The sequence below is a fragment of the Protomyctophum parallelum genome (assembly GCF_964188405.1).
Source record: "Protomyctophum parallelum genome assembly, chromosome: 3".
Classification (NCBI taxonomy): domain Eukaryota; kingdom Metazoa; phylum Chordata; class Actinopteri; order Myctophiformes; family Myctophidae; genus Protomyctophum; species Protomyctophum parallelum.
The window spans coordinates 10,757,088-10,773,275 of record NC_139698.1 but is presented as its reverse complement, the minus strand read 5'-3'; the positions used below and the strand labels follow the sequence as shown (position 1 = coordinate 10,773,275).

General features: G+C 44.8%; 1 protein-coding gene across 3 annotated transcripts in view; it reads left to right on the top strand.

The window, feature by feature from the left end:
* Positions 1-16,188, top strand: part of dop1a (DOP1 leucine zipper like protein A) — a 40,342-nt gene that overhangs the window by 3,135 nt on the left and 21,019 nt on the right. Inside the window, exons 4-16 of one of the 3 annotated variants that reach the window (XM_083761456.1) lie at positions 415-585; positions 2,079-2,268; positions 3,373-3,471; positions 4,007-4,106; positions 5,103-5,212; positions 6,124-6,238; positions 6,636-6,756; positions 6,837-6,956; positions 7,557-7,674; positions 8,841-8,870; positions 10,883-11,152; positions 13,194-13,716; positions 15,857-16,140. In XM_083761456.1, coding sequence (XP_083617582.1) covers positions 415-585; positions 2,079-2,268; positions 3,373-3,471; positions 4,007-4,106; positions 5,103-5,212; positions 6,124-6,238; positions 6,636-6,756; positions 6,837-6,956; positions 7,557-7,674; positions 8,841-8,870; positions 10,883-11,152; positions 13,194-13,716; positions 15,857-16,140 — 2,251 coding nt within the window. The other 2 variants (XM_083761454.1, XM_083761455.1) reach the window with 2 other exon arrangements.

Sequence of the window (16,188 nt, the reverse complement as noted above, 5' to 3'; positions counted from 1 at the left end):
TGGCTGCCACCTGCTGGACGCAAACGATACAGAGAAGAAATTGGAACGATTCAGAGAAGAAATTGGAATGATACAAATTGGAACGATACAGAGAACCAATAGACGGGAGTTGCACCACTTGGTTCACACTGGTGTGATTTTTTATCCTAACAAAACAAATGTTCCTGATGATTCAGTATTCATTTGCAGACTTTTCATGTTTTAAGCATGTGGCTTTCAAAGCATTGTCTCACCTGGGAATCGGGAGGTTCCAGGTTTGTTCCTGATTCCTACTGACATTCTGTTGAAGTGTACTTGAGCCACATGCCGAGCCCTAGCTCAGTAGTTCGGACATTTAGTTAGGATAAATTATGAGTGTGAAAATTGTCCGTGGCCAGTGTATCTACCTACATCTCTGTTGTCCCGTGTCAACAGCTCGGGGCTCTTCCCTTTACTCTCCAATGCTGCTATGTCTGTGAAGCCAGTGCTGCTGGGGCTGTATGAGATGTATTACCTGCCTCTGGGGAAGACCCTGAAACCAGGTCTCCAGGGACTTCTCACTGGGGTGCTGCCGGGTCTGGAGGAGGGCTCTGAGTATTATGACAGGTAAGAGGGGGGGTCTGGAGGAGGGCTCTGAGTATTATGACAGGTAAGAGGGGGGGGGGGGGAGATGGGAAAAAAACAACCAGGGTCATATATCCATCAGATCAGAAAAAAATCCATAATGTAAAAAGAAAGAAAAACAAGTTTAGCAATCTTGCATGAATAATACATTGTTGTATGAATCATTGATTCTGCTCATTGTAAAGACACAGAAGCCCCTTTTCCACCAGTTGGTTCCCAATGGGAAACGGTTCAGTTCTTTTTGGTTTTTAGTCCATGAGCCAGAGCTCCAAAATTGGAACGTTAATTATGAATTAAGTGTGAAAAACTATACCTATATTAGATTGTTATCACCATGAAACTTCCCCAGTTGATTACTTACACAAAGACAATGATTTATTGTATTACAAATAAAAAATAAATAAATATGCAAATAAAATAAAATAAATGTAGGAAAATATGCAAAATAATAGAAAATATGAAAAAGCTACTACTGTGGAAGGGTTATCATGTATTCATTTACTTGTATTGATCCTATAAACAATTTAATAAACAGTAGGTCTAGTTTGTCCCACTAATGTTGGAGCTCTGGCTCATGGACTAAGGTGCTATTTACACGAGGATGGTGTTCATATAAAACGTCAAAATAAAGTATCGTTTGCTGCTGTCATTTAGACGAGAACCGTGTTCTCAGGAGGTGAAAACGCAACGAAGTGAAACCGCCTCCCAGAGTGCAAATCTTTGAGAACGCTGTTTCCTATGGTCTCCATATAAACAGGCAAAACGGTGAATCCGCAAAACTTATGACATCATGGCTCACGTTGGCTCACAGCGCATATGTTTATTACATTGATGCAGAGCAATATCATTATGATATAATGGAGTTCCTGAACAAGCCTCCCTCCTCGTCTACAAAGTGATGCTCATCAGCGATGTTGAATGTAAAACCATGATGTAAATAAAAAGCCTTGTGATAGACGGCAGCCGCGGCAGCAGCGTTTATTTAATAAATATATATCATCCCGTGGCGCGCCCAGAGCAGTGTTGCGCCGCTTGCGTCTTCTTCTTGTACGTGGGTGACCTGTCTATTTGGCAGCCCGTTATCGCATAACGTGTGCGTTCTCGTGTAAAGGGTAAGAAAAAATGAGAACGCAACGGGACTTTGACATGTTATATGGAGATGGTCGCCGTCTAAAAGAGGCCTAAGAACCAAAAAGAACTGAACCGGTTCCCATTGGGAACCAACTGGTGGAAAGGGGGTCCCTGTGATGTAGTGCATACTGTATATTAGAGCATTCGGAGCCAGTATCCATCTTGCTAATGAGTGTCAGTGGCTGCATGATGACTAATTTAGTCTTTACACCACTAGTCAGAGGATAATAGGATATTAATAAAATCTGGGAATACGTTTCTTACCAAGAATTTGTTTGTTTGTTTGTAAAGGTGTCTACTAACTGTAACTAACATATCCCACATTGGTTTCTATTCCTCTCTAGGACCAACACCCTGCTGGAGAAGGTGGCTGCCGCCGTGGAGCAGTCAGCCTTCTACAGTGCCCTGTGGGGTTCCATCCTGACCAGCCCCGCCGTGCGCTTGCCTGGAGTCTCCTTTGTCCTGCTGCACCTCAATCGCAAGCTCACTATGGAGGACCAGCTCTACGTGATGGGCAGTGACATTGAGCTCATGGTACGTTTCAGATACAATCAGTGACGTAGACTCCGTGGGGGCATCGGGGCTCGAGCCCCCATGTGGAATTAGACCTGAATATGTACAGTATATTGCCTAGTCGGTTCGTCCCGTTTGTACTGAACATTTCGTCTCTGGAGACAATGCATAATCTACTGAACTCCATGGAGGGATAATAGACTAAGATGCGTGGCATATTGGTATGGCACTCTGATACATCAAAGCGTGCTTTGAACATGGCTGTTTTTCTCAGTGGAATAATCTAATAATAAGCTTGTAAAAGGCTGTTGACTTATTGTAGGTCACTTTTGTTTTACATTCCTGTCTATCCTACTAGAATGTTAATGCATTCATAAGTAGGGATGGGACAAAAAAAATCTTTTGATAAATTATCAATTTATCATACTTACTCTTGTGATATGTTATCGATACACTGGTGACAAGTACAGTATCAATATTGTATTACAACAAGCAGGGGCTCTATTATCCCTGGTGTACAAACTCACAAGAAGACTGACTGTCCGCAATAACTCTGAGAGTGTATAAGTGTAACCAAACCCCCCAACAAGGCATAATGTGGTCAGTTCTGTATTATATCTATCTTGCAAGTTATGTATTGTATCATGTCATTCATTTGTTGTTGAGAGCTTGCATTGCTTCATTGTACCCGATGTTGTACCATCATACAGTATTTAACGATGTATTGGAATGCAGATTCAGAGTTTTTGATAGTTTGTGAATGCTTACAGAATGTTAACTTAAATGGTAAATGGTGCATTTATATAGCGCCTTTATCCAAGGCGCTTTGTGCATTACATTCACCCATTCATTTCACACACACATTCATACACCCATTGCGGCGGAAGCCATGCAAGGTACCAACCAGCACATCGGGAGCAATTTGGGGTTCAGTGTCTTGCCCAAGGACACTTCGACATGTAGACAGGATGAGCCGGGATTCGAACCGCCGACCCACGGATCATTGGACGACCTGCTCTACCTCTTGAGCCACAGTCGCCCCAGTGTTCATGTTTATAGTATATATTACATGTTAACACCCCTGATGTTCAACATAGACCTGTGAAAATGTCCTGTTCCCTACAGGTGGAGGCAGTGAGCACTTCAGTCCAGGACTCCAGTGTTTTGGTCCAGAGAAGCACTCTTGACCTGATTCTGTTCTGCTTCCCCTTCCACATGAGTCAGGTAAGGAGTCAAGGACATCAGGATATCCAGCGTCAGGCTTGAACTACTGCCCTGTCTGGAGATTTTAACACATTTAGAGCACATCCTCTGTAATGTTGAGGCTCCTCTCTAACAATATGTGCCAACTTTTTAATGTATTTACCGTATTGTGCCACCACCATTTTCAAGACTAATTTGTGGAAAAAGAACATTTAATGTCAAATAGTCTAATCCCTGATTATAATATGTTTGTTAGGATATTTCCATTTTATAGTCTTATATTCAGGCCAATACTGGGTAATTATATTTTCATTAAACGTCATTCATGTAATACAATATATGATTCATGCTTAATAAATACAAATTTGACTAAATATACAATTTGACTATCACATTACAAAATGATCTCTTTTTTTTCAGCTTCTGAAATTATTTGAGGCAAGAAATAGGCAATGCCGTAGCAGATTCTTGATTCGTGTTTGTAAGCACTGCGACCCAGAGAAAAGTGTTCAATAAAAGAGAGTAAATAATTGTGTTTTTGATCTGTTGGTTTCAGGCAACTCGTCCGGATATGATCCGGATCCTATCAGCAGCGATGCATGTGGTTTTGAGGAGAGACATGTCACTCAACCGCAGACTGTATGCCTGGCTATTAGGTATAGTACAGTATACACACACACACACACACACACACACACACACGCAGTGTTGTGTTGCTGCTTAGGTAGCCTGGTTAATAAACCAGACTAATATTGCACGGACCGCGGGATATTAGTCTGGGGAGGCTCAGCTTGGATTTAATTTCCAGGGGGGCGGGTTGAAAAAATTTCTCTTTGACGCAATTGGTCAGAGCTACTGTCAGTCAAAGGTCTCAAGCATTGAAAGTCACTGTACCAAAGCCAGCCCATATTGCATACCGTGTCCCGATTGGCCGCCCCATTTCTCTGGTGTAGGAAATGGGCGTACAATTGAGCCTCTCCAGACCGTAATCCGCCGGCAGGCAATTTATTTTTGCCAACGGCTGATTCGGTCTGGTTTATTAACCAGGCTACTGCTTAGGAGCCACAAGAAGTCTGCATTTCATGTTGTGTACTGTATATTTAGCTTCAAATCATGAGGCAGTTTATGTTGCGTTGTTCATTGTCTTACTTTTTCTCTTATTTGCAACTTGCGCGTTGTGGATGAAAAATGCTGGTAAGTGTCTGCTTTGGCACAGGATGGATAATGATTATAACGGCAGAAAAATAAAGATAAACTACCATTCGTCTTTTTGGCTTTTCCAAAATGTATGTATGTACTGTATGTATAATACATATACAGTACATGCAGGGGGTGCTTACTGTGTTAACCCATTCTGACCGGGCACCCATTTTGGTGTCAGCGTCATGTCATGCTTTAGCTATTTAAAAATAGCAGATCTACAAGCTCATATCGCGCCACCGAGTGGCGCGATACGAGCTTGTAGGTCTGCTATTTTTGAAAAATCGAAGAGCGACTGACATTTTTAGAATCTGATCTCAGGTCAGAATGGGTTCATCAGAACAGTGTGTGTCCGGCGGAAACCTCGTATGAATCTGATCTCAGGTCAGAATGGGTTAATGTGTCCCTGTGTATTTCACTGTACAGGTGTATGTCATTCTGTGTCTTTGAAGGTTTGGATAACAACGGCGTGAGAACAGGCCCACGCAGCACGAGGCAGAGCAACCCGGAGGAGTACGCTACACAGTACTTCAACACCTACTCCAAGGACATGCTGGTCCAGGTACAGCTATGATTTAAATTGTTTTCCCAAAACTCTGGGCTCTCCAGTGGGTGCGGCGAGGGTAGAAGGAAGGGTAGAGAGGGTTCAAATTGGGGCCCTTTTATGTCTTTGCACTTGGCCTCTCCTTTCTCGGGTCTGCAATGCATGTTGTCTCCCCCCCCCCCCCCCCTCTGTTGCCCCAACGCCTCTTATTCCCAGTGGCCTGGCCTGTTAATCCGCCTCCCAGTTTTTCAGCACGGTTAGGCAAGGATATCTCTCTCACACACACACACACACACACACAGATGTATGCTCGTGTAATCCCCCTGTCATGTTTTGGAGACCTCAACTGTCTGAGGTTGGCAGGGGTTGGGAAGTATTTCTGTGTATGTGTTTTCATTCGCCATCTGGTCTGTAGCTCCCCCGGTGGGAGACACGGGTTACTGCGGGGACTGCCTGTCGCAGACCCATCTTGTGGCAGACGAAGTGTGAAACATGAGACAGACAGGCACACACGCACACTCAAAACGAATGCAGTTTGAAGTAAATGCGGTTCACACTGGATCCTGCCAAAGAGCACATTAAACAAAGATACGAAACAAAATCAAACAGATATAACAGTGATCGCTACCTTGTTGATCGCAAGTTGTTTGTCACATCTGCCCTGTGCAATTTGTGATTATGAAGCCTAAAAACCAAACTTAAATGTGTGTGTGTGTGTGTGTGTGTGTGTGTGTGTGTGTGTGTGTGTGTGTGTGTGTGTGTGTGTGTGTGTGTGTGTGTGTGTGTGTGTGTGTGTGTGTGTGTGTGTGTGTGTGTGTGTGTGTGTGTGTGTGTGTGTGTGTGTGTGTGTGTGTGTGTGTGTGTGTGTGTGTGTGTGTGTGTGTGTGCGTGCGTGCGTGCGTGCGTGCGTGCGCGCGCGCGTGCGCCAGGCGATGGTGGGCATCCTGCAGGGCAAGGCCCGTGGTGGGGAGGAGGAGAGCGTCCTGATGCATGACCTCAAGCCTTTCCGCATCCTCATCAGTCTGCTGGACAAACCTGAGCTAGGTAAACCATACAGTATCAGTGCAAAACATACTCTCTCTCCCCATGCCTTCGGCCTGGTGGAGACAAAAATGGTCTTTTTAACATTGTTCTTCATTTCTTATACATTGTTTGCAATCTAGAAACACTGATTAGACAGTGATTTAAATCAGATGTTTATTTTGTAGTGCAGTGCCAGAACATAATGGGCTAAAGTGGCCGGTGACTGTCTGGCACCATCTGTCACAGGATGGATTCACATCTGGATACATTCTGTTGAGCTTTTCCTTTGACGAATGTAATCTGTGTACGGTAATATTTTAAATTGTGCAAGAGGCTTTATGGTGAAAAATAGGATTCAAATTAAGTTGAACTTATACACTGCATAGACTGAATCGATTCCCCACCAATGTCTCTTCAGGTCCAGCAATCCTGGAGGACGTGTTGATCGAGGTGTTCCGGACGTTATACACACAGTGCCGGACTGAGCTTGACCTGCACACCCAGAGTCCATTTAGCAAAGACCACGCTCATCTCAGCAGGCAGGTCCAGTCTGCATGTAGACATTGTCTTGGTGTGAATTGCTGTGTGAGGCAATGCTAATTGTGACTTTCGTTCTCAGCAAACTAAGAGAGAACAAGAAGACAGCAGAGCTAATTAAGACCGCCAACCTGCTGTTCAACTCCTTTGAGCCGTACTACATGTGGGATTACATCGCTCGCTGGTTCGAGGAATGCTGCAGGTTTGTTTCATGGCTTCATGATGTGTGTTTTGGAAGTGATAAGTCTATAAATCTCACCCTGAAGCGCTTTCTGGGGGAGCGACGCCTTGTCTGCGTTCTCACACTTGGAACCAGGACGTTTAAATGTGTGTAGAAAAAAGCTCAACTGTTGTCGCTAGCGGGTTTGTGCATGAGACAGGCTTGTCACCCGCTTGTCACTCCGCCTGTCGGATTGCCAGCACCTCCCTACCTACCCGCTCGCCTCTCATTGAAAATTGGCACGTCATCAATCCCTCCCCGCCCTGTCAGATGGCCTCTATATGTTTAAACATTCAGTTAGGTTGCGCTGCTGGCCACTCCCCAATGGCCCCCTGCTAAACCCCACCCCGAAAGCGATTGTCCAATGCTAGCTAAGCAACCGTTGCTAAACTGGCATATGATCTGGCATTGAATAGCAAGCTTCCGTCACCTGTCATAGCTGTCAGTGTTATTTCGCCCGGCACACACATGCACACACGTGCGCACACACACACACACACACACACACACACACACACACACACACACACACACACAGTGTGTACCAGTTTTTACTCATGAATGTGTGAATGTTTTTTGCAGGAGGACGGAGAAGGGCAGCCCATGTGCGCCACAGCACGCTGGGAGCATAGATTCTCCAGACCTCTCATTGGTGGAATTCTGTCAGCTGGTTGACTTCCTGCTGGATATTGTTTCCTTGGTGAGAGACAAGCGACCACACTTTCTTTCTTGTTTTCTCTCTATCCGGTTTCTTTCTTTCTCTCCATCCTCTTTCTTGTGTTCCCTCTATCCTGTTTCTTTCTCTCTCTATTCCTGGTTCTCATTCTCACACACGTCTTGCAGTCTCTACTCTCACGTAGCCGGATAATCAGAGGTCCCCGCCTACTAATACGTTGTTTAAGGAAATATAAATCCAATATATGGGCTAGTGCCTCAGCCTCAACAACCTACCTAGACTCACTGCTTTGAAAACAAGACCCTCACGCCAACCCAAGTCTTTGCATTGGTTCCGCGATGCTGTTATTAAAAAAAGATTGTAACTGTTTCCACGCAGTTTTAGCCCATTCGTTGAATTCTCCAGTCTCCAGAGACATACAGTAGGCAGAAATCTATGATTATCTGGCGACGTGAAACTACTTGCAATCAAGAAATATGTTCTGTCAGGAGTCAGGACCAGAAATATGTTCTGTCAGGACTGGAGTCAGGACCAGAAATATGTTCTGTCAGGAGTCAGGACCAGAAATATGTTCTGTCAGGAGTCAGGACCAGAAATATGTTCAGTCAGGACCAGAAATATGTTCTGTCAGGACAGGAGTCAGGACCAGAAATATGTTCTGTCAGGAGTCAGGAGGACCAGAGAGCTCTTCAAGGAAATGTGAATCTGGTGTCACAGCCGACGCATCGTGCTGTTTCCCTTGTGTGTGAGTGTGTCTGCGTGCGATGTGCGTGATTGCGTTTGTGTGTGTGTGTGTGTGTGCGTGCCTCCCCTGTGCCTGTGTGCACACAATGCCTGTGTGTTTTATTTAGTCTTTCTGTCAGAGTATTTTATGCACTCTTTTAGAATTACGCTTCTGTCTACAGTATTTCCAATCTGAATCGTTTGGAAATGCCTCACACCTTTTTTACATTTTCTAAGTGTGTGTGTGAGAGACTTGCAGTATAGAGTGCGCGACTGCGCGTGTGTATGAGCAAGACAGAGAGAGTACTGAATGTGAGCGTGCGAGGGGGGGGCAGCATGCACGTGTGTGCACTATGTACACTGTGTACAGTACTGTATGCGTGAGTCTCTCTCTGCATACAAAGTGTGTTGTGTGTCCTTATGCTCTGCTCCTGTCTGTTCAAACTGTGCTCTCTCTCTCCTTGAAGCCTACTAGAAGCATGAGGGTAATCTGTCAGGTAAAGTACTGGTCTTTCCTGCTTTCCTCACCTCATCCTGCTTCACTGAGGCGGCGATAACATTTCCGCAACATCACGCCAAACATCCCCATAAAAACCCATCCCACCATTCTTGCTGTGCTTTCCTTAAGACATCCGGTTGATTGGCTGATTTGACCACTTAATCTTTGGCCACCCATTTTTTTACAGTGCTATTGATCTACTATTCTACTGTCTCACCATTTTGCTGTTTTCTTTTCTTATGTCATTTTTTTCTTTCTTTCTCGCCTATAATGTGGCATGCTCAATAAAGCGAAGCCAGCTCAGTGGCCTTGTGGTTAGAGTGTCCGCCCTGAGACTGGGAGGTCGGGGTTCAATCCCCGGCCGAGTCATACCAATGACTATAAAAATGGGACCCAGTGCCTCCCTGCTTGACACTCAGCATCAAGGGTTGGATTGGGGGTAAGTCCCTGCGACATACTAGCGTCATGTCCAGGGGGTGTACTTGTACATCAAGCTGCCTCATGCTACAGAAAACAGGAGATAGGCTCCTGCCCTATGGGCCCCATGGCTCTGCAAGGCTATTTACTTAATTACAGCTTGAAAGTAGCTAATTCTGAATAAAACGAAATATGATCCCAAGAATTGGGTAATTAGGAAGGCAACAGTCATGAGTGGTGGAAACCGTGATACTGGTGTGGATGTTGTGGATATGACATCTCAGCACTGTATGTACATGTACTGTCTGCATTGCATGCATGTAGTCATTTGCTTCCACATTGCTCACGTTATTTTAAGAAATATGAGTATTCTGAGTTGTTTTGGGGTTTTTTTGCTCATCTGTTCATATATCTTGGTTCATTCTTTTCATTCTTTTTCCTTTTTCATTTGTGTACATGTTTGTCCACTTAAAAACGTAGTTACAACTTGTTTAAAGTGCAAAGTAACACCAGTCCTGATTTGTGTTGTGCTGTTCTCTAAAGATTACAAATTATAGATACAAAAAGGTGTTGATAATACTATTAACTATTAACTAAGTGTCAACATTTTTAAATGCACCTGTATTGGTAACATCTGTAGCTGTACTCTTTAGAGAGCAGCAAAATTAAAAATGAAAAGATGAAGGTGTCCTGCTCTGATGTTACTGTGTACAGTACATTTTAAAATGTGTTTTATACTCCTGTGTCAGGGAGATGTGAGGAACATTATTTTGTTCTGAACCATTGTTAGAAAATGTTAGAAAACTATGAAACTCATTGATAATGATGCATTTAAAATGTATTAACCGTGAAGAAACAACAAAGAAATGGATACATTAACACTGAGGATTCAGTGTAAATTTATCAACTTCTTACTCTAAAGGTCCCTGCACACTGCTGCGTGTTTCGGAATTTTTGCGTTTTTCTGCCAGTTTTCCGAAAAACGTGTGCTGTAAGGACCTTAAGAGGTACATTAACCCATTAAAACTGGGAAAGCATGTCATTTTATATTTTAGACATTCTATTATTTTTTTGGCTATTCAAAATAGCAGATGTACAAGCTCATAGGGTGTCCCTTCGCGCTGCTCTACGAGCCTGTGTACTATTATAGAAAAATCATGAATATGTGTGTAAGTGTTTGAATATATATAGTTTGTTAAAGCTAACATTTTTAACTCAAATCTTTGCTTCTGGGGGTCTCTGGAGCAAAATAGATGGAGGGTCGGCGGCCAAATACATGTAATTTTGTGGGTCCTTGACACAAGTTTGAGAACTACTAGTCTCTCGAGACAGACTGCCAATGGGTTGGAGAACTACTGACATACTGTAGAAAATAAGTTTTTCAGAAAACTAAGAAGACATTGTAGAATCGTCTTAACGTGTTAAGGATTTTACTGTGCACTGATCATATCTACTGTTTTGTGGTATATTTCACTCACAAAACAGTGTGCATGCAGTACGTATAGGTCCTGTCAGGGTCACCTACTCCCTAATGCCCACGTCTGTCCACATGACTCACTCACTGTGTTTTTTATCCGCTATGCACTCATCCAGGAGACCTACATAGAGATCCAGACTGAGCACCTTCCCCAGCTGCTGCTCCGCATGGTCGCTGCCCTCACCTCTCACCTCCAGACCCTGGGCCTCGAGGAGCTCACCCACTGCCTGCGCCTCTGCTCCAAGATCCTTAGCAAGGTGCAGCCGCCGCTGGTGTCCCCTCTGTCGCTGCCCCCTGGGCCCCAGACGCAGGGTCTGTCCAACGCCACCGCCGCTCCCTCCACCACCACAAGGGAAAAGAGTGGAGATAAAGAGGAGGAGAAACGGGTAAGGAGAGAGAAAATGGACAAATAGACCAAACCTCAAACCAGGCACTGTAGCAGTAAATCAAAGTTCCAGTTTGTGCTGACCTTTCAAAGCACAACCAATGTTTTTACTTTTTACGTAGTCAAACGTCTGAGTGTTGAGGGGAAAATTATTTTACTTCATGCCTCCCCGAGGTCCTCTACAACACAACATTAAAATAATACCACAACCGCATAAACAAAATTGAAGCTTGGTACAACGTCCATATCAAGGGGCTAGCTTCGTTCGTTGGAAATGACAGGGTTCTCGTTGAAGCTGCTGTTCCAATTCATGGCCCAGCAGATGTCGCTATATCACATTTCTGCTGTTTGCCAGACATAATCTCAATGGGACTCAATCAGGTTTTGGGGTGACGTAGTAAACCTTTTCATAAACACTATGTTTTCAATCACTAGTTTAAAGTCTTTTTTTATCATATCCATTTATTTAGTCAATTGTGATCACATACATTTTTTAAATGGATGATAAAGTAAGGCTTTGTTTCTAGTCATTTTACTGGTTCTACCGAGAGAAGAACCACCCTCGCTGCGGTTGCAGACAATAGTGTTCATTTCTGGTTATATTTCTGTCCTCGGTTAATTAGACTATAATTTAACCTAAAATGATGATCGATTTTATGGATGGATGATCTTTCTGTGTGGGTTTGACAGGAAAAAATACTGTGCTGTTCTGCCTGAAATTACCCTCATTTTTGCATTTGAAGACTATGTTTATGTATTTTGTTGATCGATAAAGGATCCCATCATTTTACTGAATATTTGTATCCTCTCTGAGGCCTATCAAAACAGTAACTGTCTGGGATTATGTCTATGGCCATTGTTAAATTGTTCACAAACACCAAAAGATCAACTCTCTATGCTAACCTCCAACCTTGATGAGCAAACATTTTCTAGTCTTTGAATTCCAACCCCTCCCATGACTGGACTTTTTAAAAGTCCTTAAATAGACCAGGCCCTGTTATGATCACCTTAGAGACAAAACCCAGTCCAACACACTCCATCCCACGCCCCAAAAACAGACCACCTCAGGCTGTGATGGTGCGCCCTGGTCCCTGAACGGGCCCCTTCTCCTCCATCCCTGCTGACTACTCTCATTGGCTGGGTGATCCCATGCCCAGCCTTACAGGGTCTTTGTCCCCCAACATAAGGCTTTTTGAAGAAATATTTGGAGTGCTCATGCCTCCTGCTCATTCCAGTCCACTACCTGACTGTTGGAAGCATTTGAGAGCTCATCGAGGCATGACTGAAAAGTTCAGAGACCAGACCTAGCAATGGATAGACAGACGGATGGATAGATGGAGGTAGATAGATGGAGTCCCCAGGGGCTTCAAAAAGCCCCTGGGGACGGAAGAGAGAACAAGTAGTGAGACAAGGTGTTTAACCAACAGCTGAGCCCTGCTCTCTGTCTGTGTCTCTCTAAGGAGGAACAGGGAGAGACTAGCTTCAGTAACTCTCGGGGGGGCCAACTTCACTGGAGCGGAAAACCTTTCCCACCTCGTCCCTCATACATCGGTTGAATATAACCCCCCACACACGTTTTCCATCTGAGCCTCCGGAAAGAGTGTCACTGTCACCTCGACTAAAATGTATCATGGGGAAGTATTGTCGGAGCTGAGCAGTCTGTCAGCTGGCTGCTAGCTTGGTATATACAGCTATATACATCTACACCTACAGAGACCCTAAGGTGTAAGCCCAACAGCTGTGCTCCATCACCCCTCGCTGAGCTGATTGTGTGCTGGAGCGAGGGAGGGGGGTTAGTGTATCTTTAGGGAGTTCATCACTGACTCAGTTGAATTGATGATTTGCAAGTACTCATGAAGGAAGTTTAAAACATGTCTTGTACCAGTCCTCATGCCTGTCCCAGGCTGTATTGAACCCCTTTCCTGTGTTAATGTGTGTGTGTGTGTGTGTGTGTGTGTGTGTGTGTGTGCGTGTGTGTGTGTGTGTGTGTGTGTGTGTGTGTGTGTGTGTGTGTGTGTGTGTGTGTGTGTGCCCTGCCATAGGCCCTTCCCGCCACTCTAGAGTCGCCTGGGGGTGGAGAGGTGTTCGAGGACACGGAGAACCCTCCCAACAGATGCTCCTCAGGCTCAGAGAGTGGCTTCACAGACTTTGTCCAGTACCAGGCAGATGGCTCAGAGGAGCCAGAACACCAACTTACGTCTGGCCGTCGCTCCTCAGGCCAGGCCAAGCCTCTGGACAAGCCAGTGATGCAGTGTTGCCTGGAGCATTTCCAACGTTTCCTCTCGCGCCTGATCACCCTGTATATCGTCCCTGGGGACGGAGACGTGCCAGCGGCTGAGAGGGGAGAGGCGGCACGTGCTGGCCCCGTTGCTGCAGACGCCATCCCACGGAGCGGCTGCTGTGTGGACCAGCTAGCGCTGCGCTCGGCTCCTCCCGGGGAGGGACAGAGGGAATGTGTGCCCGCCTTCACCGCTGCCTGTCAGCTCTTCCTGGAGTGCTCCAGCTTTCCCGTCTATATCGCTGAGTGCAACGTCAAGTCTTCGTCCTCACAGGAAGAGCAGAATGGTAAGACACAAAAGTCAGTCTAATGTAATCCTCATTCATTTACTCCGTAAAGGAAACAAGACTTCTCTTTTAGCTGGTAATTACTGTGTGCATATTGTAGTGCTTTCGGTTACATGTCCCATTCCTTTAACCTGACTCTGCCAGATGGGGCGGTATTGGGTAACCATGTTCCCCAACACAGCATCCATCTGAGATCGCTCAGGGTATGAGCTAACACCGAACAGCTCCGGTTCGAACCAATCAGCGTGAGCTAAGGGCGGGATATGTGCGAAACCGGATGTGACGCTATATAGACACGTCAATATGATTGGTTGTGTTTGCACACCCACACGGTGATAGACAGACGGTCCCATCCAATCATCTACCAAGTATCTTGAAAAAAAGGAACAGCCCTGTCATCGAATTTGCTCCCGAGATCCCAGATCCCAATAAGCTGTGAAACAAATTTGTGTAGCAAGCTTCTTGGATCTGGCAGCGTCAGGTTACCATTCCTTGCCTTTGTCCAGCATTTGTGAGGATATCATCAGCCAAAAGCTCATGCACAGTGATAAGCACTCTTAACAGAAACATTTATCAGCTACTGTATATGCATATGCACATAAGATATATTTACCGGTATTACACATTTTATTTTAATGCATTTGTTTTATCAGTAAGCTGAAGCTTTTATCTTGAGTGGCTAAAAATAAATAGAAGGTAACGCAAACATAGAAACGTCACATAGTAAAGACCTGCAACAATACATTTCTAAAAAGCAGACCCGTCTGAAGTCTGGACTGGACTGGACTGGACTGGACTGGCCCGGCCCGGCCCGGCCCTCCTCCCTGGCCTGGGTGTGTCTGTGTGTTAGACTGTGCAACATTGACACTTGGGGCTGTATTCTGCGTGTCTTAAGTACCAGGTCTTATTCCCTAACTTGAGTAAACTAAAGACCTGGAGGCGTGATCAATGCCATTTGGCTATTCTGAGTGGCCAAAGAGCAGTGATCACGCCTCCAGGTCTTTAGTTTACTCAAGTTAGGGAATAAGACCTGGTACTTAAGACACACAAAATACAGCCCTTGGTGTCCCAACCGGGGACACACATTGCTGTGCAGTGGAGTGTCTGCACCACTCAGAAACATATTTTGTAAAGGTTTTGCTGTGTTAATGCATGTGATTCTATATCATTCTCTCCCTCCGTCCACTCAGAAACATAGTTTGTAAAGGTTTTGCTGTGTTAATGCGTGTGACTCTATATCATTCTCTCCCTCCGTCCACTCAGAAACATAGTTTGTAAAGGTTTTGCTGTGTTAATGCATGTGATTCTATATCATTCTCTCCCTCCGTCCACTCAGAAACATAGTTTGTAAAGGTTTTGCTGTGTTAATGCATGTGATTCTATATCATTCTCTCCCTCCATCCACTCAGAAACATAGTTTGTAAAGGTTTTGCTGTGTTAATGCATGTGATTCTATATCATTCTCTCCCTCCGTCCACTCAGAAACATAGTTTGTAAAGGTTTTGCTGTGTTAATGCATGTGATTCTATATCATTCTCTCCCTCCGTCCACTCAGAAACATAGTTTGTAAAGGTTTTGCTGTGTTAATGCATGTGATTCTATATCATTCTCTCCCTCCGTCCACTCAGAAACATAGTTTGTAAAGGTTTTGCTGTGTTAATGCATGTGATTCTATATCATTCTCTCCCTCCGTCCACTCAGAAACATAGTTTGTAAAGGTTTTGCTGTGTTAATGCATGTGATTCTATATCATTCTCTCCCTCCGTCCACTCAGAAACATAGTTTGTAAAGGTTTTGCTGTGTTAATGCATGTGATTCTATATCATTCTCTCCCTCCATCCACTCAGAAACATAGTTTGTAAAGGTTTTGCTGTGTTAATGCATGTGATTCTATATAATTCAGAAACATAGTTTGTAAAGGTTTTGCAGTGTTAATGCATGTGATTCTATATAATTCAGAAACATAGTTTGTAAAGGTTTTGCTGTGTTAATGCATGTGATTCTATATAATTCAGAAACATAGTTTGTAAAGGTTTTGCTGTGTTAATGCATGTGATTCTATATAATTCAGAAACATAGTTTGTAAAGGTTTTGCAGTGTTAATGCATGTGATTCTATATCATTCTCTCCCTCCGTCCAGACGGCGAGCAGATGCAGCCGGCGCCGTGGCTCCAGACGCTGATGGACGCCTGCTGCCTGCCCGCCGACTTCAGCATGCAAGGCGTGTCCATCTCCCTCCTCATGGACCTGGTGGGCCTCACCCAGTCCGTCGCCATGGTGACGGCCGAGAGCTTCGCCTCGGGCGCCAGCGGCGACCCCGGCCAGCCCCGGAGCCCCAGCCAGGGCCGAGTGTCCGTCGTGATCAGGCCTCCTCTCACCCAGGGAATACTGAAGTACATGGCCGACAAGACTGACTTCTTTAAGGTAGGGAATACTGAAGTACATGGCCGACAAGACTGACTTCTTTAAGGT